We start from the raw sequence: 24376 nt of genomic DNA, 5'->3' as shown, positions 1-24376 counted from the left end.
GCGGGGAAAGCCTCTGTCTTTAACTTGGGTGCTACGCAAAGGAGGAGAGCCGCACCCTCCATTCAGCGCCAAGAGACCAAGTTGGTGGCTTTTCTCTAACTGTTCGCTCCTCCTTGCGGAGGCGGACCCTCGCGCGTATAAAGGGCTGGTGTTGCGCGGAAAGCAGGGAAAATAGAACCCGGCTTCTGCCCGGCAGGAGCTGTCCAACCTCAGCTGCTCCACGCTCCGGAGAGAGGAGCAGAGCCGTCCAGGCTTTCCTAGAAAGAGGAGCCGCCAGCATCGCCCAGCAGAATCGCGCGACTCTTTTCGCCTGCTTCACCTCGCTGAAGACCCAACAGACTGGATACCGATTTCTTGACTCAGATCCTACCTAAACAGCACTTACTTGAACAGAAAGCCTTTGGGACTCCGGAGGGACTTTCTTCTACAGAAGCATCCCAGGAAAGCTTGCCCCGACGGTTGTCTGGGCTCTCCTTAGGAAGAAGAGACAGGTTTGCCTTCGAGCGCATCGTTCTGTCCCTGTCCGTCTGGAGGTGCGGGAAGGCGCAGAAGTCTGGGCACCCGGAGACAGCCCCGATCCTTCGACGGGCGAGGCTATGTCTTTCAGCTGGACGGGGCTGGGCAGCAGCGCGTCCGCCTGGGGCAACCTGACAGCGGAGGGCAACGACAGCGGCGAGGCGGACCCGGCTCCTGGCCAGGAGTCAGAGCGGCTGCCCTCGTCGCAGCAAGCCCGGGCTCTCTTCATCATCCGCTGCGTGGTGCCCTCGCTGTACCTGCTGATCATGGCGGTGGGCTTGCTGGGCAACGCCACCCTGCTGAAGATCTTCGTGGGCAGGAGCGCCGTGCGCAGCGTGCCCAACATCTTCATCTCCAGCTTGGCCGCCGGCGACCTGCTGCTGCTGCTCACTTGCGTGCCCGTCGACGCCTCGCGCTTCTTCCTCGAGGACTGGCTCTTCGGCGAGGTGGGCTGCAAGCTGCTGCCGGCCATCCAGCTCACCTCGGTGGGCGTCTCCGTCTTCACGCTCACTGCCCTCAGCGCCGACAGGTAAGACGAGGCGAGGGGCAGGCTGGAAAGGAGACAACCGGGAGGGGAGAGAGAGAGAGAGAGAGAGAGAGAGAGAGAGAGAGAGAGAGAGAGTCATAGAACTGGAGAGTTGGAAGGGACCACGAAAGACATCGAGTCCAACTCCATGCAATGCTGGAATTTGTTTTGGCAGAACCGTACAGAGAGACACAGAGAGGAGGAAAGTCACTGCCAGCCACAAAAGACTAAAGGGCGGGGGGGGGGGAGGAAGAGAGACATTCTTTCACATCTAACCCACACCTAGGCTACTCTTGCAGAGGGCTGGACTAGAAGATCCTTTGGGTCGCTTCCAACCCCACAATTCTATGATTCTACGTTCGTCCTGGTCGGTCCAATGGGTGAATAATTTTCCTGTCTCTGATAAAGGAAAATGCTTTCTTAGGCGAATTTCTGGCCCTTGTTAAAGGCACGGATGCTCTGCTGAGATGGCCATCGGAGCAGGACTTCAAACTTAGTCTGTTGGCTCAGGTGTAAGGCTACCCACCAAGAAGGGCTGGATTAGAGTTCTGCCTCTGCCTCCCTAAAGGCTCAGCACACTGGATCATGTCTTGACTGCAAGGGGAAGGGGTCCCATCCCATGTGTAGGAGGTGAACCTGGCCCTGTGCAGCAGGTGTGCTCTCCAGAATTCCCATCCATCACTGGTCCCACTGCCTGAGGCTGATGGGCAATCAAAACCCACAGCATCAGAAAGGCACCCTGTGGGCTGTCCATGGTCTGCAGTGTCCTTCTCTGGACCACTAATCAACCACAGACGATGGAAATGAACCGCTGCTCCTTTGTGGCTGTGCTTATGTTGTAGCAATCCCATTCTTAATTTTTTCTTTGGAGGTGAAGCATCTCTTAACAAACACACACACGTTTCCATATCACACATAAATAATGCATGGAAATTGCTGAGACAAAGGATAGGGCTTGCTCACTCACCTGGCATTAAAGAGGGCTTATTTTATTTCATTCTTCATTTATATGCTACCTTTTCCTCCAAGAATCTCAAGGTGGTGTACATGGTTCTTCCTTCCCCCTTTTCTCCTTACAACAACCCTGCAAGGTAGGTTAGGCTTAGAGATAGTGACTAGCTTGCGGTCACCCAGTGAGCTTCATGGCTGAGTGGGGATTCGAATCCCGATCTTCCAGGTCATAGTCTAACACCCTAACCATTGCAGCACACTGACTCTTGACAACTGCATGGAGAAACATGGCCACCAGTCACAATATCTTAAATGGAGCTTCCCTAGTTAGAGGAAGTGCACTTTTGAACCCCAGGTGTTACAGGGGAGAAACAGAAGCCAATGGTTGCCTTTGTGCCCTGCTTGTGAGCATCCCAGAGGCATCTGACTGGATGCAAGTGTAAACAGACTGCAGGACACAAAGAACTTAGGAAGGATCTTAGCCTTCTTTCAAATCTGGAGTGCTGCATTCAATTATGGGTGCCATCTTTTAAGAAGGACATTGACAAATTGGAGTGTGTCCAAAGGACTGTGAGAGGTCCAGAACCAAGTCCTTTGAGGAGCACTTTAAAGAGCTGGGAATGTTTATCTTGAAGGGGAGCTGTCTTCAAATATTTTGAAGGCTGTCATGCATGAGATGGAACAGATTTATCCCCTGTCATTCAAAAGGGCAGAACTGAAATCCATCATTAGAAATCACAGGAAATAAGATATAGGCTCAGCACCGAGGAGAAATGTCCTAATGGTACAAACTGTTTGGCAGGGGAACAGGCTTACCTGCACTGGAAGCATTTAAGCAAAGGCTGGATGGCCACCTGTCAGGGATGCTGCAGGTACATCTTGGTCTGTCAATCCATCACTGAATATTGGGCTAGCTAACCCCCAGGCTCCCTCCCAATGCTATGGTTCTATGAAATATTTGGCTCTTCAATGTACTGGGAATGGAATCTTCCACTCTTGTTCTGAACTAAACACAGTGTGAGCCGAAATTAATGACCAGAAATGAGTTCTGTGCCATACTCAAAGGACTGGGATATAAACCATCCTTCCCCATTTATATAAAAAGTGAACCAGGTTGTTAATAATCATTAGTGTTCAGGACTTTATGCAACTGCCTAAATGCAAAGAAGAATCTCACTCCCTATGAGGTTGGCAGAATTAATAATATACATAAACTCAAGGGAGAGTGGCGAAGATCGGCAATGACCAAGCAAGCATTTTGCTACATGTACATCAAGTAGGGTTCATCAACAATGCTGGCACCAACTTGCTTTCTGATTGAAGCTGAACAAACTGTAGCTTAGGCAGCAAAAGAGGTTGCAGCATATATTTGAAGACACTGTGGGGCCACTTCCTTTGAAAGAAAAAAGTATTTTCCAAAGTAGCAAACCATAGAACTGAACTTTGAAAGGCAAAATAAAATAACATCATGCACAATATATACCACGCACACCACATTGTGAGTTAGTGGTTCTCCTTCAAAAAAGAGCGAGAGGTCATTTATAAATTGCCATTATCACAGAAACCAAGTGTTACTATACCAAAAGGACTCCTGCCTTGTAGGAGGCCAAATGCCCTGCACACCCATGTTTACAAAAGCTATGAATGGAAACCAAGAAGAGTCAAATCTTCTTGTTCCCCTGGATGCTCTATTTTTGACAGCTCTCTTCTGGGTAAGTGAAGTATCACCATATTCATAGTATATGGCAACATGGAAAAAGGAACCAGGCCTTTTCTTTTGGGAAAGCTGTCTCCCGCCCTTGGTTTTCTGTCAACCTTAAACTGATCCTAAGGGTAAGCTGAGCTGGCAGTTTTCAAGAGGATGGAGACTCAGCCTTCAATTCCTTTATCATAGTCATTTATAAAGACATTTAACAGCAACAGGTCCAGGACAGAAATGTGCAGCACCCTACTTGTCAGTTTTTTTCCATGATGATGAGGAACTATACACAAGCACTCTTTGGGTTTGGTAAGTCAGCCAGCTACAAATCCACCTAACCATTGCCTCATCCAGTCCACATTTTACCAGCTTCTCTGCAATAATATCATGGGGGACTTTGTCAAAAGCCTAACTGAAATCAAGATACTCTATGTCCACAGCATTCCCCTGATCCACTTTTTTTAAAAAAAGAAATGAGATTCATCTGACATGACTTGTTTTTGAGAAACCCATGCTAAGTCATAGTAATCACAGCATCCTTTTCTAAGTGCCCACAGACCTCAAGGACCTTTCCTGGTATTGAGGTCAAGCTGATGATACTAAAACCTCTGGATCAGAGTTCCCCAACCAGAAGCCACATGGCTCCCTGCCCCCCCCGGATATTTCAAGAGGGGCACAGGTGAAAAATGCATAAATGGGGGCCACAGCATGAGGCTAGGGGGGTCACAGAGGGAAGTGAGAAGTGAAGAGGGGAAATCATACATATATATTTAAATCCTGATTGGCTGGCCATCTGCTTGGCCAATCACAAACGAGTAAGGGAGCAGCCCACTAGGGCTTAGAGCTCCTTTTTGCCACGTAGGTTTTCTTGAAGCAGTACTGGTTTGTTTCCGGCAGGGGAAGGCAATCGTTGAGGCTCCCATTTTGACCAATAGAGCCTGTGATCCAGAACCCCCAGGTCAAGTAAATGCGGTGGTGGGGTGGCAATCGGTAGGGCTGGGTGAGCCAGAGCTGCTTGTTGCTGCCACCAGTGCTGGGCCCGGTGGGCCTGACTCTGCAAGGTACCGGGTGCAATCCCCCCCAGCATCTAGTGGATCAGGGCCTTTGGATGTTGCCGAGGGGTGCAGTGCCCATTGGCAGCATCAGCCGAGCTCTGCAGGGCGCAGGGCGATACCCACCCCAGCGCCTAGCCAAGTGGGGTCGTCTGGTGCTGCTGACTTGCATCTTGTAAATAACTAAGAGTCTACTCAGAAGAATGTTGCACTGAGTTTAGTCGGTCTTACTCCCAGGTAAGGGTGCGGCGGGCTATAGTATTTTATCTAGACAGCCAGGACTCCTCTAGATGTCAAGATCTTTTTGCACCAGTGCAGTGAGGACCACTTGCTTTTTAAAATTCTCCCATATATACAGAACTCCCTGTGCGCCTTTTAGACTGTATCTGTAGATTTCCCCCTCTGTGTCAAATAACTGGGGTGAAATAAGCGTTGTTTACTTTTTATGATACATGGAAGATGGATTTCACTCAGGAAGTTCTGGACTCTCCTTCCTTGGAGGTTTCTAAGCAGAGGTTGGGTGGCCATCTGTCATGGATGCATTAGCCAAGTTCCCTACATTGCAGGGGGTTGCACTAGAAAGAAGACCCTCGAGGTCCCTTCCAGCTCCATGATTCTATGTTTTCCTGATTCAACAATATTTCATTATGTTCCTATCATTTTGTGTAATTGTATTTTGTATCTATTATAAAAAGTATAAACAAAACATGTTCTATTTACAAACAAGGCTTGACAACCATATGTCAGGAGTGCTCTGATGGTGTTTCCTGCTTGGCAGGGGGTTGGATTTGATGGCCCTTGTGGTCTCTTCCAACTCTATGATTCTATGATAACATTTAAATACCTACCTTTCTACCAGTGGGGGGCATGGACATAGCCAGGAATTTTGTTAGGGTGGCAGGCTTTTGTTGGGGGGAGGGCAGAACCTCAGATTTGTATTGATCTGTATTGATTTTTACTTATTTTGGGGGCATCTGCCCTCCTGCCCCCCCCCCTTGGTTATGCCCATGGGGGGCCATAGGAAGGAAACAAGGTCAGAAGGGGGGGAAAGATTGGGAAACACTGCTCTGGATGGCCTCTCAAAAGTTTTGTGTATTATCCTTATCACAATTCTTCTTACTAAGATTTCTTACCTGTTCTTCACTCTAAGGATCCAATGAAGGTCAGAACAAAAAATTAATACAAAGATATGGAACTGTGGTGCCCTTAACATCATTGGTGTTGAAGTGGAACAGTAGTTCCCCACTACTACGTTCTGGGCTTTTACCTCCAGAAAGGACTGAAGCCTCCACAACACACTGCACCTCCTAGTTCTAGTATTGCCAGGCAGCCCAGAAGGCTCTCATGGTTGATGATACTTCAAGATGCCAAGCGGTCCAGCTTCTCTGTATACAGCATAATGCAGGAAGTGGTCCTCCCAGAGGTATTTTGTTGCTGTGCAATACCCAGCAAGGTTGAAGAACGTAAGATGAATCCTGCTGGATCAAGCCAATAGCACACCTAGTCCACCTTCTTCTCATAGTAGCCAGCTTATATATGCCTATATAAGTACACAAGCACAACCTGATTAAAGAGCACTCTCCCTTCTCCCTGCTCCCAGAAACTGCTTTTCGTATTTAACTAGCCATCTGCCATGGATGCTTTAGCTGAGTTTCTGGCATTGCAGGGGGTTGGACTAGATGACCCTTGGGATTCCTTCCAACTCTACAATTCTTTGATTCTATGAACTGCCACATGGGGAGTAGAATAAAGTCAGGGGTATTTTTTTATTTCCATAACAGGCCCAGTTTCTCCTTAGTTCACAGTGCTCAATACAGTACTGTATCTCATACTTTCCTTTCTTGGACACTGTTGTTGTTGTTGTTGTTTTGTAAAATGGAGAACCAATGTCAATCCAAACAAGGTTTTAACAGGTGGCAAGATTATAGGATTTTGTCTAACTCTACAGAATCATTTTGTCAATAGGAGTATGAAATTGTCATTCAGCTGGACAGGCATTTTTGCTAAGTGGCATTCACATTATGTTCCAAACAAAATGAGATCCAAAATACATTTTGTTTTGTTTTGTTAGCTTTCACTTATATATATATATAATTATTCTTTACATGTTCCTTTCCCACTTCCTTATTAATTAATTAGTCCTGGACATTTTCTGTGTTGCAAGCCTTTTGGGAAAACATTCTTACATTTTTGTTTCCATGTTATTTAGAATTCATAGCTATGACTCATCAAAAATGTGCCTCCAGCTGAATGCCAATTTCATTGAGAAATGGAAATTCACGAAGTGCCACACAAAAAATGAATACTGATGGAACCTAACCACTTCTCTAGCCATTTCACATGAACCCTTTCAGATTATATATGAACATATAAATCGTTTATTTGTACCGGTAGTAGGGTTGCATTACTTCCCTGCAATTTCCTTGTTCTTCAAAAGTATCCTGTCGGAAAATGTATTTGTTTGTAAAAATGGGTATACTTAGAAATTAACCTTCAGCGTTTATAGAACTACTCTAAGTAAAGTATCCTGAAAACTGACCATCCATTCTCCCCTCCGGAGATCATTAGTAAGGGATTTGTTTAATGGAGCCACACACTTACCTATCAAAACTCCCCCATATAACTAAAACAGCAACACTCACAAACAAGAGGGAGGTCTATCAGCAGCCTTGGGGGGAATCCTGAGGTCTGCAGAAGTACAAACACACACACACACACACACACACACACACACACACACACAAACAACAACAACAACCCCACAACATGTTTGGGAAAAGTTGGAGGAAGCCCCCAAACAGTTTACTAAGGACTGAGCATGCTCAGTGGGCATGGAATGTTCACTGCCTGCTGTTGGTAAGACAGAAACACTGAGTGGGGGAGGGACTTGAATGGAACCTCTTGCATGGCCGGCCGGAATCTTAAATGGAATTCTGTTGCAGTTTCTTGCAGTTTCCACTTGTTAAGATACTCGACATACTAAGCATATTATGTGGCATTATCTCTTTCTCTGTGAATGAGTACTGCACTTTCTGAGTGAGCAGAAAGAAGAAAAGGAAATGAAAAGGAGACAGCAAGCATCTTTCAATAAGGATAGGTAATAGTTCATCTCCACTGAAGAACAGATATATTTTGCACATTTCATTTATTCTGGCACTCTATGTATCCAGGCTACGGCTCTGAAATCTCCCCACAAATTTGCTTTGGCAAGCCTCTTTACTATCGCAGCCCTAGCCGTCAGCATTCTGCAATATCACAGGGAGACTTTATCTCATTCCTCCTTTTAAATTCTTGTACCTGCCACAGACCCTTTCAACGCCCAGAGAGGAAACATGTCGCATGGTCCCATGGCATCAATAATATTACAAGGTTAGAAAACCAGCCTTTCCACCATGACTGGCCTCACCTTTCAGCTATTTATTTGTGCTTGCAAGCAACTGATATGCGGAGCTGACCTTCTTTGCTAGTAATTATGTCTCTAGGAGATAGGCATTGATCTTGCTTATCTGAGCATGCCTGCTTCAAGACGCTTGATTCGTCTCTATGCAATTGGAAGAGCCTGTGCACACGGCCAACTGTATCAAACTTTTTAATGGCATTCGGAGAAGCAGCCATACTGGGGAACACTGATATGCTGAAACATTTTCACTTCCTGGTCTGCAATGTACCGTGTCTGCTTCAGGGCACTGTAAGGAACTTGTTTAGCTTCCCAGCTTTGAAGTAGCCATTCCAGTCATGTGAAGGGACAGTAACATATTGTGGGGCTGTTTGGGGTGGCTGATGAGCCCTTCATCTTTTGCCACTCACACTGCAGATTACACCATCATCTCCAGTACACAGCAGACCTTTTCTGTGACCTGTTTGCAGCACTGCAAAGAAAACTGGCTGATTGGGCTTCCCACGGCAAGCACAGGCTTTTCTGTGGGGGCTTCATTTCAGTTGTCAGTCTGTGTGGGGGATTCCTTTCTTTGGTGACAAGATTCTCTGCAGGACTGAAAGGCTCATGGTTATGTCATTTATATTTTTAGCTGGTGCAGGAGCCCCTACAAGTTAAAGACACCCTCCCCTTTCCCACAGACTTGACCCAGCCTGCTACACCCCCCAGCTATTTGGGTGGGGGCCTAAAACTGAATAACAATCTGTTTAATTTGGCCTTTATAGACAATTAATAGGGCTGTGCACAGACCCCCTGTGGTCCCCATCTGTGGCCCCTGGATCAGGCCATTTTACCGTTCACCACACTGGGAGCCACCCATTCCAGATCTGTCCCTGAAGCAATTAGGGGGCAAGGCTAATGGATTTTAAAAGGTTTTTATAAATGCTATTTTATTATACAATTAAAATAGGATATGGAAAAGATCTGGAGGAGTTACACCAGCATTCTGAGGGTTCAGATACTCTATAGAGAGGGTGGGAAGGAGAGGTCTGGCAGGAAAGGCACCCACCCCCCATTTCTGCACAAAGATGCAGCCATCCAGTAGGCTTCTCTTTCTTCTGGTTTCTCTGTATTCTTCTCACTTATGCCTGCTTCTCCTCCCTGCTCAATGCCCTGCTGCATGACAGCCCTGGATGGCTATGGGCTTATTGGTTTGTAGTGGGGGAGGGAGAGAAATAAGGAAGAATGCGACTGAACAAAGCCGGCAGCCATGGACCCTTGAATTCCACTCCAAGCCCTGAAAAAGCATGCACATTTTATGGGGAGTGAAACACTGCCTCAACCAGCCTTGAACATGGCACATTTCCCTCCAAATAAGCCCAGTTTGTCTCAGGTTTAGGGCCTTGGCTGAATTAGGGCTGAACACAGCCTTAATAACTGAAGACGTAAGAGTAATAACTGAAGACATAAGGGCATCTTTTATGGCTACTTTCCCCCCACATGTACATACTCCGCAGTGCTCAAACATTCACCACAGATCAAACAGTCCAGTCCCTTTGTGTAATAAAATGGCATTTGTGCCTGTGGCATGCATATTGTCACCCTGCCTTAGTACCAGCACGTTAGCCAGAAATTTAAGTCTCCCCTGCTATTCCTAAGTGGCGCTCTTGGATAAGCAGGAGCATTTTGTACGTCCCTCAGTATTTAGGACGATTATTTGCATTTGATAGTTTCCTCTCTAGCCCGTAATATACTTCAAGGAAGGATTTCAGCACCAAACAAGTTAACCACCATGGTCTTCTGTTCATGAACATTAAATAGTAATACTGCTAACATAAGCTTTGGTCTGTAAGCTGTACATGCATACAGCTCTTGACAGAGTTCTTATTTGCCCTTGTATGGCACCAGAGCATCTCTCCTGTGAGCATGTGAGATTTTGGAGCCTGCGTTTTTTTTCCTCTCTCCCACAACGCTATGCAAAGGGCTGTCTAGATTTACATGGGGATTTAGACTTACTAAGGGGATTTCCCAATCTAATCGACATGCTTATTGGTTAACACAATGGTTAATAAAAGGAACAAATCTCCAGCTCCAAATTCCTGGACATCATTAATCATATCTGTTACCGCTGGGCAAGTGTTTAAAAGTGTATTTGTTTTTGTTTAAAAGCAAATAAAAAATGTGAGGAAGAAAAAGAAAAGAAAGCTTAAAGGCACTTGCTGCTCGAGGGCTGAAGACAAATAGTTTTCATTACACTTGCCAGACTGGGGTAGAAATAATTGCAGAGGGCGGGGGAGCTTGTCTCTGTTATGTGAAGCTGAAATGCATGTCCTTAGGGACCAATTTACGGATCAACTGGGGTTAGTCCTCCATGTAATGAATTTTCATGAAGGGTTGCGATGGCATTATTTCAACATCTTGAAGCGAGTCAAATGCCAACTGTACTACTGGCGTTAGCTGTGCTTAAGGGAAACTAGTTTTAATGTTTGTATTTAATTTAAAAAGGATTAATTTATTAGATAAAATGAATAAGCAGGAGATCAGGGCTACTTGAACGTTGTGTTCCATGATGTCAGCGTCTTCTCCCCCACTCCCAAATGTGGTAAGGCTGTCAGAAGATACTCAGTGGTGAAGAGGTGGTACTCTGCACATGTTCATAGTTTCCAGGGGGAGGGTTGTAGCTCAGTGGTAGAGCCCCTGCTTTGCATGCAGAAGGTCCCTCGTTCAGTCCTTGGCATCTCCCGGTTCTACTGGGAGATCCCCACCTGAGAGCTGCTGCCAGTTAGTGCAGACAATGCTGAACTGGTGGACCAATGGTCTGAGTGTAAGGCAGCTTCTTTTGTCCTACTATATTATTACTTCACAAAGGCATAGACCTTGGTAATTTTGGTAGCATGGCACCCTGTCTGAGGCTGAAATTTGGAACCCCCAAATGAGTTTTCTTAATGATGGATCTTCTCAGTCTTGTGCCTCTTTGACTTGGTGCCCTGTGTGGGAGAACCACCCGCATCCCCCTTATATCCAGCCAATTAGACCCTTCTATACATTGCTAAATGTGGTGACTACATGTCTTTTCTGTAGCCAGTCACTTGTTCATTTGTTGCATTCTTCCCTGTGTCTTGCTCTGCTTCCAATTCCGCCCGCTTCCTGCAATACAGAAGCAGATGGGGAATGTCTTGTCAGGTCTCTTGAATGGACATACTATTTGTTAACTGCAGGAAGCCATCTCCTTTCAATAAAAGCTGCGTTCTTTGAAAAAGAATTGACTCTAATTTTCCCTCATACGCTTTTAGGTACAAAGCAATTGTCAATCCAATGGATATTCAGGCACCCAACGCAGTCCTGTGGACCTGTATCAAAGCTATTGCCATCTGGATAATATCCATTCTGCTAGCAGTTCCTGAAGCCGTATTCTCTGAAGTAGCAAACATCAACGACGCGGATAACGTCAGTTTCACAGAATGCATACGGTATCCCTTGAAGGATGATTTGCACCCAAGAATCCATTCAGTGATGATACTTTTGGTATACCTCCTTATCCCGCTCACCATCATTAGTGTTTACTATTACCATATTGCAAGGACTTTAATTAAGAGTGCACATAATCTGCCTGGAGAAAACAGTGCACAATCTAAAAGACAGGTAAGTGGCCCATATGTAAGCTAGAACCTCTTATCGTCATGCAAGCCAGGCCACTTATTATTTCAAAGTACTAAGTGGTTACTAAGGCATTCCTACTTATATTGTTGCTCATATATTACCCCTGAGAGCCAACTCCCTCTCCACCACCAACTTGGCTTGAGAAATACTGTACCACATTGACTGCCTGCTGAATGGCAATGAAAGAAGGATAAAAATATTTGCTCAAGGCAGAATTCTTGCCAGACTTTGTAATTTAGACTAGTCTGAACCTGTAGTGGATTTTCACAGGTTCCTGCAGCTTCCATTGCAGGATTTGCCTGGGTATAACATGATCCCCCTAGTGCCTAGGCCCTGCACAGCAGTGAAATAATATTCTGTGTCAACATCAATAGGCCTCTGCAAAGGTCTAGCAGGGCTCCTAGATGTCAGGGGCCCCCTGGATTCCAGTTATATTCTGGTTTGGAGCCCATTACTGATTGTGTTTCAGATTTCTCTGCTGTACTTTTCCCTACCCCAGCTAATAAGATACACAATAGTTGTTGCTTTTTACAAGTCTGAATTACATGTTTAATGAGAGGAGTAGATATTGGTTTAGTAATGGTGATTGGTTTCATGAAAATGAAAATGAAAACAGATGGAGTAGGCAATTTATACAGCCCTAAGGGAAGCATTGGAAATAGATCACAAACCAGTGGACTGTAGATAATTTGCTCACAGATATTATAGGCTACTGCTTTGAGCGCTCTTCATTAGAAGTAAAGTCCACCCAAATCAATGGGTCTTGTTCCAAGAGGAATTGCTGTGGAATAATGTATTTGGAGAAATACAATTTGCATGAAATTTGTATAAAATACTCATATTTGTGAACAAAGTTAATATAAGACTATAGTTATTAGTAGAATGTGCTGCACTATTCCACAATAATTTTTTTTTGCAGGACTTCACTTTTTTGGACCTATTTAGGCCAATGGAAAACTATCCTGTAAATGGCAATAAACCCTCAGAAAAGGGCTATTTCTTTACCTTTGTCCCTCTACTGAGTTCTTATCAGTCTATAATCAATTGTTGGATGGTCCAGTGCTGCATACACAGTGATTCTTGTCTAATTACCGTATGCCTCCGTGTGTGTCCTCTAATGCAGACTTCTTCATTTTTGGGTTCCCAGATGTTGGACTCTCAACTTGCATCATCCATGACCATTCTTGGGGGTGATGGGAGTTGTGGTCCAGCAATATCTGGGGACCCAAGGTTGAAAATGTCTGCTTTAACAGAAGTTTGGCAGAAGGTGCGCTTTGACCTTTTTGGGATGGGTGGAAGAACTGCATCAAAGGATGCCCCGTGCTCCCTTTTAAGAGGCAGTTGGTGAAATTAAAGATACAGTCCTTGAACACCTTGGTACTCGTCTGTTTTGGCTCCCAAACACCACAAACCTGGAAGTAAGTGTTCCGGTTTGAGAACTTTTTTTGGAAGCTGAACACCCGACACAGCTTCTGTGGCTTCCAATTGAGTGCCGGAAGCTCCTGCAGCCAATCAGAAGCCACGCCTTGGTTTTCAAACTTTTCAGAAATCAAACAGACTTCCAGAATGGATTCTGTTCGAGAACCAAGGTATGACTGTACAGTAGGATGATACGAAGTAGAATATGCAGCTTAATGGATCTGTACCTGAAAACATCTTAGAACTTATTAATGCAAATGGGTTTCATTGGCTTCTGATGCTACTCACTTTACTAATTGTATCTGAATGCATTGTGAAAGCTCATGTGGAGCATAACATTGTACTGTGACTGATGATTTCTGCTCATTTCATCTTTTTAGATGGAAACACGAAAGCGCCTGGCCAAAATTGTGCTGGTCTTCGTTGGGCTTTTTGCAGTATGCTGGTTGCCTACCCATGTCCTATACATGTACCGGTCCTTTAACTACATGAAGATTGACCCATCACTTGGCCATATGGTTGTTACGCTGGTAGCCCGAGTGCTCAGCTTCTGCAATTCTTGCGTAAACCCATTTGCCCTCTACTTCCTCAGCGAGAGCTTCAGGCGGCATTTCAACAGTCAGCTTTGCTGTCGCATGATGCCTCGTCCACAGAGATCTGCCAGCTACCTGCACAGTTCCTCGGCCATTCGAATGACTTCAATGGAGAATGCCAGGAACACTGTTACCATGACAACACTACTGAATGGACACAACCCAAAACAAGATATAGCATTGTGATTTAACCAGCGCAATGAATGAGCTTTGAATGAGCAGGGTTTAAGCTATATATTTTTGTTGCCAATCAAAATTCCTTAAAACAGAAAATTGATGAGCAGTCCCTGATCTAGGGATGATTGTTTTAAAATTTAGCTTCATGTTGGTTTTGTAGGAATTAGGAATATTATTCCTCACTTTAAAAGGTATTTGGTTGGTTGGAATTGCTGAACATAAAATAAGAAAAACGCACACTATAAAAAGAAACATGCATGATAGGTTGTTTTTTAAGAAAGGAAGAAGTATTGACTTACTTAAATGATAACTTGAAGGTGGGGATGCTTTGGAAACTGTGTCTGGGTTTAATATCTTCTCACAAAAGATTATCCTCTCAATCCAGAAAATAAGATATGTATACTCTGTTAATGTGCATGTATATCAATTTGTAGCTTCACATAGCTATGCTTCTCCAGTCACCATTGAACTTAATACGCATATCTAATGAGGATGGGAAAATACATCCTGATTCAGGTCACAAGCCATGTAGAACAAAGCAGGATGAGAGATGGATCAGTGCCTATATATACAAACGGGACAGCTACATATTATGCACGGTTAGGTTAGGTAGCACTGATAAATTAGGAACATGCACTGGGATTATTGGCTCTTGATTCTTCTGCCTATGGGGCACAGTGTTAACCAACTGCAAACTGTCATCATAAAGGCTAATTCTTCTCACCCACTGCACATGCTAAGATTTTAGGTGTATCCAACAGGCATTGCAGTGGACAACAGGTGAAGAAGTTTGATCATTTTGCCAGAAGGCTAGATTGCCTGACGGCTACAATGAGCTGTGCAAGCTTTTTATAACACCTCAGCTTACAAAAAATCCACACCACTCATTATTTCACTTTGCTTCATTTCTCTGGCTTGCCAGCTCCTCGTCCTTCCAACCTCATCTGATACCATCACACGTTTTATTTGTTTTACTGCATTATGTTTTGCACCAGAGAGCAGTGAACATCTGTGGTCATTTAACAATGAACGAATGAATAAATGGATGGTTGTAAATAATTCATTGAGAACAACGCTGTTAAGTGTACCTAACTCTGACAGACAGGCTCCTCTGTTGCGATGCAGGTCATTTCATACGTGCGTCATTTTTCAGAAAGTCTATGGCTCTTTTTAAGGCCTTAAAAATTTAAATGCCTCTTTCTCTGTGTTCCATTTTAAGCAATGTCAAATCCCGCCTTGGTGTTCCTCCCCATCTCTTAGATGAATAGTCCCATATGCTGTTGGTCAGAAAGGATTGTGGCATGCAGTGGCGTAGCGTGGGTTGTCAGCACCCGGGGCAAGGCAAGTAATTTGCGCCCCCTAACCCGTGGATTTGCGCCCCCTAACCCTAACCCCCAGATGTTGCGCCCGGTGCGGCCGGTCCCCCTGCACCCCCACGCTACGCCACTGGTAGCATGCAACCATTCTTAGCGTGCTGACACTATCAGGCATCCTCAGAAAGTCTCTTCTTCTCAAAGACACTTGGTGGACTCAGCACACCAATTGAAATTAGAGCTCTTCTCACCACAGGATCCCATCTATAGCAATGTTTTGCAATATCTCCAGTGGACAGCTTTTGTGCTAAGGCAATTTATCTCACCTCTCAGCCCTAAATCCACCCATCTCACTTTTTAGGGCTTGCTAAGTCCTCCTGGCCCTTTGAATCTGCCCTGCTACCTTTCTCTCTTCACTATCTTGTCAGATTCCTCTGCATTTATGCCACCTCTTCTGGTAGCCTCTGTCTCACTAGCAACTCCATTGATCTCGACTCCTTTCCCTCTAACCTCCACTCAGCACAAGGGACTGGAGTCAGTAGTGGGATGCAGTGTTGGGGTGGGACTGCTGGAGGGGCATGGCATCAATGGAGGGATGGAGCCGGTGGAGGAGCATGGCATTAGTGTGGGCCTAGCAACACCCCAGTTCATTTTCTCCTCACAAAGTTTTATGTGTATAAAACACACAGAGGATTTCAGTTGTAAACAGCAGCATTTTTGAGGTCAATAGCACGTGTCATTTCAGTGTTGGGATGTTGCCAAACATTTTTGGCCAGAGTGTTCCTTGGTGAAAGCAGCATCTTTAATAGGAAAGAATGGCCAGCTTTAATGATTGGCATTTATTACCAGCCCCTCTCTTCTTTCATTTTCTGTGGCCTGAGCAGCATGAGCAAAGTTCTTTCCATGGATGGATGGAGCATGAGCTAAACGGGTGCAAAGTATGATGAGAGTAGAAGAGACTGAAAAGGTGTGACCCTCAGATCTTGGTAGAAGACAAAAACACAACAGCTACCAACATTGTCACAGCTGTGCGTTTATAGCTCCTTGTGGACAGGAAATGAGCACATCTTGACTGCATTGAACTGCAAACATCTTGTCCCAAGTTCAGTGTGAGCAAAATAAATGGGTTTTCCATGCTGCGTGACATCTGTGAATTGTCATTGCCCTGAAGTTCTATGGAAAGTTTTTAATTGTTGTGTTGGTATAAAATGGTGTCTTGTCTTTCCCCATCACTGTAGTTTGTGGTTCAGTAAAGTTTGTCAATGTTCAGATTTATATGTGAGCTGACTCTATATACTACTAATAATAAATTAAGCATGGATGGACTGTTCTCTATTAGCAAGTTTGCTACAAAGCACACACACACACACACACACACACACACACACACACACTTAATAATCCTCAATCTGGAAAGATTTAGTTGCGCTTAAGGCTGAAATCCTATGCACTGTCTTGAACAAAGTGGGACTTACTTCTGAGTAAATGAGTAAACATGCATAGGGTTGAGCTGCATGGCCCATTGAAGACAATGTGATAAACCTGCTGCAGCTAGAGATGCTGGATGCTTGGGTCCAGTTATACGTTTCTATGTCTCCTCTCAGAGGAGAAATGATAATAATGGAGCCCTCCAGACCACGCAAACTCCTCTCCCTTATCCAACAATGGCAGGAACAGCAATGTTCATGGAAAGAGGCAGGGAGAGCTGATCTCTTTTTGCTTAGCCTCTAATGCACCAATGCGGGAGGTGGGGGAACACTGGATCTAGGCACATCAAAGAAGCGTTTCAGTTAAATGCGTTGTAAACAAGGGTTGCCATATTTCAAAAACCAGGACACCCTGAAAGATGTTCTTTTAGGAAGCCCTATGTAAACTTTGTATGAGGTTGGCAAAAAAAGAACTCCACAGCACCATCTGCGTCACAGTGTTATAGTGCATAAACAACGTATATACAGAACTTTTTCTTTGCCAATGTAGCTGGGTCTACAGATTTTGGGAGCTTGCCTCAAATGATTAAAATCTAGGCCTAACAACAATTAAAATCTGCACACCTTCAGACATCACTAGTACTAGTGCTAGGGCTGGCCCAATGCATTTTGCTGTCTGAAACATCACCTCCTGTTCCATGTGCAGAAGCTGACCAGACTGGCAGCTGAATCTGCCAATTGGTCAGTGTGTGGGGCTCACCTAATGAGCCCCGTCAGTAGAAGCCCTGAGCAAGGACTTCTGCTTGTGCAATGGGGCTTCTCTTCCCTCCTCTCCCTTAGTGCCCCAAAATTAGCTCAAGGGGAGTGTCAGCAGAACCCTCAGACCAGCAAATGGGGTAAAGAGATGGGAGGGGGAATCAATCTATATCATATAGTTGGGAAAGGTTCAGAAATGGATGACCAAAACGATCAAGGGAATGGAGCTTTCTTCCGCTATGAAGAAAAGTTGCAGCATTCAGGAGGAAAGGCAAGTACGAGGTGAGAAGACAGAAGTTTATAACATTATGCATGGCATGGAGTAAGTGACTAGAGAAATATTTCCCCCTTTCATAACACTAGAACTTGTGGACATCCAACGAAGCAGAGTGTTGGAAGATCCAGGGCAGATAAAAGAAAGGACACAGCACAGAGTCAAAGGATGGTACCTGTTTCTTCAAGCAGCAGTGAAGGCCACCAGCCTGGGAGGGAGCAAATCCTATCAACTCTGAATGATAGGATTCTCAGGGTCACAGTTCATTTATTAGCAATTTGACAATAGTTATCTACTTTTTCTCCATATACTATATTTTTGTAAGGAAAATGGTCATCATGCTGTAATATCAACTTCATGCCTGGTGACAGAACAGCAGGCAAGCGAGCAAGTAAGGGAGGTGATAAGTGAGTCCAGGCAGGCTGCTGAGGAAGGAGAGGCATTTAAAGGAGAGCAGAAGGAACTTCACAGAGTGGTTTTCCATTAAATGGTGCTGGAGTGGTGTTTAAAGGAAGGTGGGAAGCAATTTGGCAAAGTGCTCTATGTAGTGATGCTTAAGGAGGGTGGGAGAACATACACAGGGGAATCATAGCTATGTTATAACATTACACTATATACAAAGTCAGAACAGTTTCTTTCAAGCTCCTTTGGATGCTTGCTGTTCAATTTCATCAAAATTATCTTGTGTTCGATACAAACTGCAATAGCTGTAAATATTTCCACATATGCTCCATGAAATTTGCAAACCTTGGAATGCCTTGCTAACTTTGTGAAATTGGTCTGGCAGATATGTTCAAAGGTGAAGCATGAAAATAAGCTCAAATTCTTGTGGGAAGGTTTATTTTAGCAGAGTTAAACAATCCCCTTTATAAATTTATGCAGCAATCAGCTTGTTGCTGACTCGTCTGAGTTCTACTAATAAAGATGCCTTCTTGGTTAAAAATCCTTTTGAATCCCTCTTAAAGAATACACACACAAATGTGATTCATGTTAATATAAAACTATTTTACTCTCAGATTCATTCAGGTTTACAGAACTGTACCTGAAGGCAGGCTTAGGTTACATAACAAGCAAATAAACTATACCAGAGGCAAGTTGGTCCTGAGGTGACTGCAACTCAGCAGTTATCTTTCAAAACTACCAGCAACCGACAAACGGGTTGTCACAGCAACTGGTTAGAACATGGAGGCCGTTAGTCCTCTGTCGGAATGTTGCACTTGACTGCACCTTTGCATCCCACAATTCTTTCTTTTTCTTCAGAAGATTTTCAGCCTATCATCTAGTATCTCCTTTTTCCATTTCATCGTAGTATGGCTGAGGGTTTCAACAACGTAAGCATAATTCCTGCTAATAGCTGCATTAGCTTTGGTTTGAGCCTCCCATCTTGTGTCTGATACGTGTTTAGGAACTTTTGACTCAAGAGACAAGAATTTTTTTAGCACTGCCCAACTTTCTATAAAAGCTGAGGAAAATCAATAAAGCTCATTTATTGTATGTGTGTGTGTGTGTGTGTGTGTGTGTGTGTGGAAATCACTATATCCAGGGCATGTGTCAACTGTGTTACGTCCAACTAGATTTAGGGAATGTCCAGCCATGGAATAAACTTTGCTAACTTGTTCCTTTCCAGAATGTTTTTGTTGACTGCTGTCATACTTTCCAGCCATATTTGCTCCATTGCCATATGGTTTTCCTCTACATTTACTGACATCCGTTTCAAGGTCACTGAAGCAGCTCAGTCATACTTTCACCAGTGTGATCTTTCAGTTAAAAGAAAACCTCAGAAACTATTCAACTGGTAATCCATCACTAGGAGAAATATATCTAACAAGTCAGTTGATCAACACAGGAAACATCAGTTGAATTGACTGATAAACTAAAATAACTTGCCTGTTTGATGTTGCTCAGTATTGCTTCTCAAATTGTATCAGCCATCAACTAGATAACGTTTTCACATATGGTTTTGGATAAGTTGACCAGAACCTTTACTTCCATACTGATTTTTGTGAGCACACAGGAAGGGATCAAATGTTTCATCATTTCCCTTGGAGAGAGAAGCTTGGCATCTTAACACTACAATTGCATAGGCCAACCGTAGACTGCTTGACATATTCAACTGTGTCATTACCCTCTTATATCTTGCATAAACTTAGATCTGGAAACTTCAGATAGAGACATTCCTCTTCTCTGGGAATCACTTTATTGAAATGCTAAGCACAATTATTTCAAGTGTTTAAGACTAACAACAACTTCCAAAGTTTTGTAATTAAAGGAATGGGTACCACTTCATTTGCTATTCCTCTGTGTTAATTTTGAGAGCAGGATAGAATTTATTAGCAAATATATTAAAATAATACAGCACAGATTACAATCTGGAAAAAGAGGGGAACTAATTTTTCTGAGACCTTTTGTCTGTGATTTTTGTCTAATCAGTAAAGATTATATGTATTTATGATTAAATCAATAGTTCTAAAATTGAAAAGAGCTCAACAACTGAGAATAGCAATGTAAATCACAGCAGAGGCTATTTCATTTCATGGTGAAAAACAGTAAAAATCTATGTCAAAGTTTAATACAGAATAGATCATGATATATTTATGTGGAATGGAAAGCAAAGAAATCATTTGAAATATTTGTCTTATTGGGAGTATAATTAGGAAAGAAAATTGGATCACTGGAAAATCTTTAGAAAAGGTAAATGCAAAATGCATTTTTAAAAAATGAACAAATGAATGAGTCTGAGATAAAGGGCAGAATTTAGGATTTATCATTAGCTTAGATTTGGAGCAGAATCCTATTCTTTCCTAATACCACCATAGGAAAGGACACTGTAAGATTCAGGAAAATTGAGATCAAGTGATCTAAGCATGATCTGTTAGCATGAGCATGAGTCAGTATGTTGTCCTGAGGCAGCTAATTGGAAGCTGTATTGCATCAACACCAGACAATTATAAGTATGCAGCCATGCCAGCCTATTAACATAGCTACTTAGAACCAAGTTTTAAAAATGAGCAGGGAAAGAGGCAAATTATTCATTATCCTCAGATGGAGATGACAACTTGTGCTTACAAAAAGCATGGATTGGAAGTAAAAGGATACCATATCCATTGCTTAGTTCCACAGAGCCCCCGTTTTTACCATTCACTTACTGGCTATAAGATAGGAGTGCAACTAGCCCAGAAATCAAGCACAGTACAACGGAGGGCAGACATAAGCTGCAACAAAGCATTACAGCTCATTCCCCATGACTTTGGACTCCCATGCCTGAGGAGCAATAATTATTCAAGAGCAGAGGAAGAAAGCCGGGACTGGAAACAAATGAAAGAGCACAAAGTGCTTGGCAGAAGCAGAATGCTTGCAAAAACAATAACATCTGACCAAGGAAAACAGAGCACCACAGAATATTTGAAGTGAGCCATACCCACCAATGGAGCACATGAAACTCAGAGTTGTGGGGAGGGGACTGTGAGCTTTCTCCTTTAGAAATTAAGTCAACAGGATGAAAACAAGAAGTGCAAGAGAGAAACGGACATGTTAAGTGCCCTGATATAAACTCTCAGGACTGTGGGTTCGTCCCCACATTGCAGGGGCTTGGACTAGATGACCCTTCTGATCCCTTCCAACTCTACAATCCTATGATTCTATGAAAGTGAGGACTACAATATCATAATCATAGCATATTAAGCTAGCCAATATATTCAGCCATCTCCATTTATATATCACTTACTATTCACAGATCTTGGATTTACATTGAAAATTCAAAAACATTATCAACATATACAGACATATAAGAAGCACAATTTCAGATGATTTGCCTTAAGAAAAATCAAAACACATAAACACACAACAACCCCAACAACTATATTAAAAAGCATCATGTCTGAATGAGGCATATACTTCTTTCAAAAGCAGCTTTATACACCCATTTTCGACTAACATGCAAAACTTTTGAATCCACAGGTGCCCTGTTCTGTTCAATGGCATTAATAGATAATGTTTTGTAAAAATGAAGAATTTTCTCTTACACAAAATACAATGTGAAGTTCCTCTGTGTGCAAGACCACAAATCACATGGTGTATCTTATCATAATCTGTCCTACAATATTACAGTGATGATGTACTTGTGAAGATCAACTGTGTTTGGACAAGGCAAGTAGATAAATAGGTACTGCTGCAGCGGGAAGGTAAACTGCATTTCCGTGTGCTCTGGTTTCCGTCACAGTGTTCCGTTACGCCAGAAGTGGTTTAGTCCTGCTGGCCACAAGACCCGGAAAGCTGTCTGTGGACAAACGCTGGTTCCGTCAGTCTGAAGTGAGATGAGTACCGCATCCCATAGTCACTTTTGACTGGACTTAACCATCCAAGGGTCCGTTACGTTTACCTTTAGCTAGATGCCATCACTCCTATGGTGCTGTTCATCTCAGTAATTAAATATGTTGGGTCTGATAACAACATTCTATCTGTATGGGTTTGCAAATAAGTGCTGCCAGGATAGAAGCACATAGAACTCCCATGTACTATGATTCTATACTCTCTCTTGAAAGACTTTATTTTCATTTCTATGTCTCTGGCCATACATTTCCTCTTGACATGTCATCTCACCTTGTTCTATTTTCTTATTATCTATTTCCTCTGATTAGATAAACGGAAGATATTTCTCTCTTCTCCCCCAAGTCATTTACGCTGCACTTCTGTTGGCCTTGAGAAGATGTCCTAGGAGCCATAAGACAGAGGTTGACTTTCAGAGAATGTGAACTGACCTCATGGGGCCCCTCCCTATCACTGTAGGGACCTTTTCAGGGACCCTTGCCCTCCTGATGTCAAAGCTTCAGTGGTGTCAGAGGCAAAAAGGAACTGAGCAGGCCAGGGATGGGTCAGGGGAAGAAGTGGACCAAAAGAATTAATAGCCTTCCCATGCTCCAGTGACAAAGATTAGTGTGTGCAACCCCCCACTCTCTCTGCTTTTGTGTCAGTCCCACAAGGGAACAGAACACCCAAATGGGGCTCATGTAAGGGGGTTGGACAGGGGGTTGGACTCGATGGCCCTTGTGGTCTCTTCCAACTCTATGATTCTATGATTCTATGATTCTAAGACAATAATAGACAGACTGGACCATTGCAGTCACCTTTTCCACAGTGTGAGCAATGGAAAACAATGGAACACAATGGGAAAAAGAAGAAATAGCCAAATGATTACAGAATCTGTTGTGTTTCCCCTTATTCTTTCAGTTGTGAACACAAGGGATGAAAGATTAAGGGTAATGTTTCTGTCACAATGTACAGCTGCAGATGTTGCTGGTAAATACAGAATGCCTTGGCTTAATTTGCCTTTGGCTTTTGTTCATTTGTGTCTCAACCTTAGTATCATTTTTCAATACAATGCTCAATTATATTTGCCCAAAGAACAGCTTTATGGATTTTTTTCCATTGTCTTCACATGAAAAGCCACAATCGTTTGTGACATCAAGACAATAACTCAGCAAGAAACCAAAATACTACAATGCTTTGTTAGCTACCAATGAGCGGGAGGGAGGGAGGGAGAAGAGTTTCTCGTTTAACAACAGAGAGCAATAATCTTTTACTGAATTTTGATAAACAATATAAAGGAAGAAAATACAAGGCTGGTATGCTGCTCCACATATGATGGGATGTAGGACATTGTGATGTGGCACGTACACAAGTATGTTTCTGTATGCAAGAAATGTTGAGTGCAACATGGGGTGTACACAGGACTCAGGTGAAATGATGGAATTCTCATCAAAGCTTTCCCACTACTTGAAAAGCGAATTTTGGGGCACTATACACAGGGAGAAAAGCATTAACCCATTCAGGGTGAGGACAATGTTTCATGCTCTCACTCTGAAGTGCCTTTGTGGTATCATTCAGAGGGGACCCATTGAAATTAATGGACCCAAGTTAGTCATGTCCATTAACTTCAGAGATGGATTTACTCTGATGAGCATTGGATACAACTTTATATAGCCGGACAGATTTGAATAGCATCATGATATCACACTTGTTCTATGATTCCTGACAGGTTGAGATCAAACAGCAAAGGAGAAGAAACCCTGAAAAACTGTGTCAAAGCAGCAGCAGAGAAGGGAAAACACTGGTTGCAACTCAGAAAAGGCTTTTGAGGCACGTTTTGTATTCCTGAAAATGTTATTTCCATGCCAATAATATTCACAAGTTAAAACACAGAATAGGGTGGACAAATAAATTCAGGGTTTTGTATGTGCAGGAGAGATTCTTCATGCATACTATACATGTAGGTTCTTTTTGTTGTGATGTGGAATATAAGGAGGCTTGATGAATTCATTTTTTTCCTTATTCTGGTGTGAACCAACCACCCAGACTAATATATGGATCATCACATAGGTTACCTTTTCAGCTTTTGCACTTCTCCAAATTCTGCAATGTTATCAGCTGAAAGACACACTGAGTACATTTTAAATGTATGTTTTAAGATTGAAAAAAATATATAGAAATATTTTGTGAAAATATAAATGCAAGCTCCCCCCCCCACCAAAAAAATGCAGATTAAGGTGGGAACAGCACATGACAGAAAGATGATGAATAAACACATGTGAGAGTGGCTAGAGAAAGACAGACCCATCCATCCCATTGAAAGGGGCTTCAG

At 43.3% G+C, this 24376-nt stretch overlaps 2 protein-coding genes and 1 long non-coding RNA gene across 4 annotated transcripts in view; all 3 read left to right on the top strand.

The window, feature by feature from the left end:
- LOC310703734 (craniofacial development protein 2-like) overlaps positions 1-24376 on the top strand; it is a 609970-nt gene that overhangs the window by 195247 nt on the left and 390347 nt on the right. The window lies entirely within an intron of this gene.
- On the top strand, positions 184-16608 carry NMBR (neuromedin B receptor). Of its 2 annotated transcripts, XR_014524333.1 has the most exons (4): positions 184-1045; positions 11414-11762; positions 13580-15265; positions 15423-16608. XR_014524333.1 is itself a non-coding variant. In XM_083496290.1 (3 exons), exons 1-3 carry the CDS (start codon positions 597-599, stop codon positions 13976-13978), a joined length of 1197 nt encoding a protein of 398 aa, XP_083352416.1. In that variant the 5' UTR covers positions 184-596; the 3' UTR covers positions 13979-15269. The 2 variants fall into 2 exon arrangements, 1 of the variants encoding a protein (XP_083352416.1); XM_083496290.1 differs by lacking the exon at positions 15423-16608 and having other exon boundaries at positions 13580-15269.
- LOC310702451 lies at positions 18699-23979 on the top strand. The gene is made up of 2 exons (XR_014523503.1): positions 18699-19070; positions 23774-23979. It is a non-coding gene; the product is annotated as an uncharacterized lncRNA (long non-coding RNA).

The sequence above is a fragment of the Podarcis liolepis genome, assembly GCF_965112155.1.
Source record: "Podarcis liolepis genome assembly, chromosome: 3".
Lineage (NCBI taxonomy): Eukaryota > Metazoa > Chordata > Lepidosauria > Squamata > Lacertidae > Podarcis > Podarcis liolepis.
Note: the sequence above shows the minus strand (reverse complement) of the source record. Positions and strands in the feature narration are given on the sequence as shown.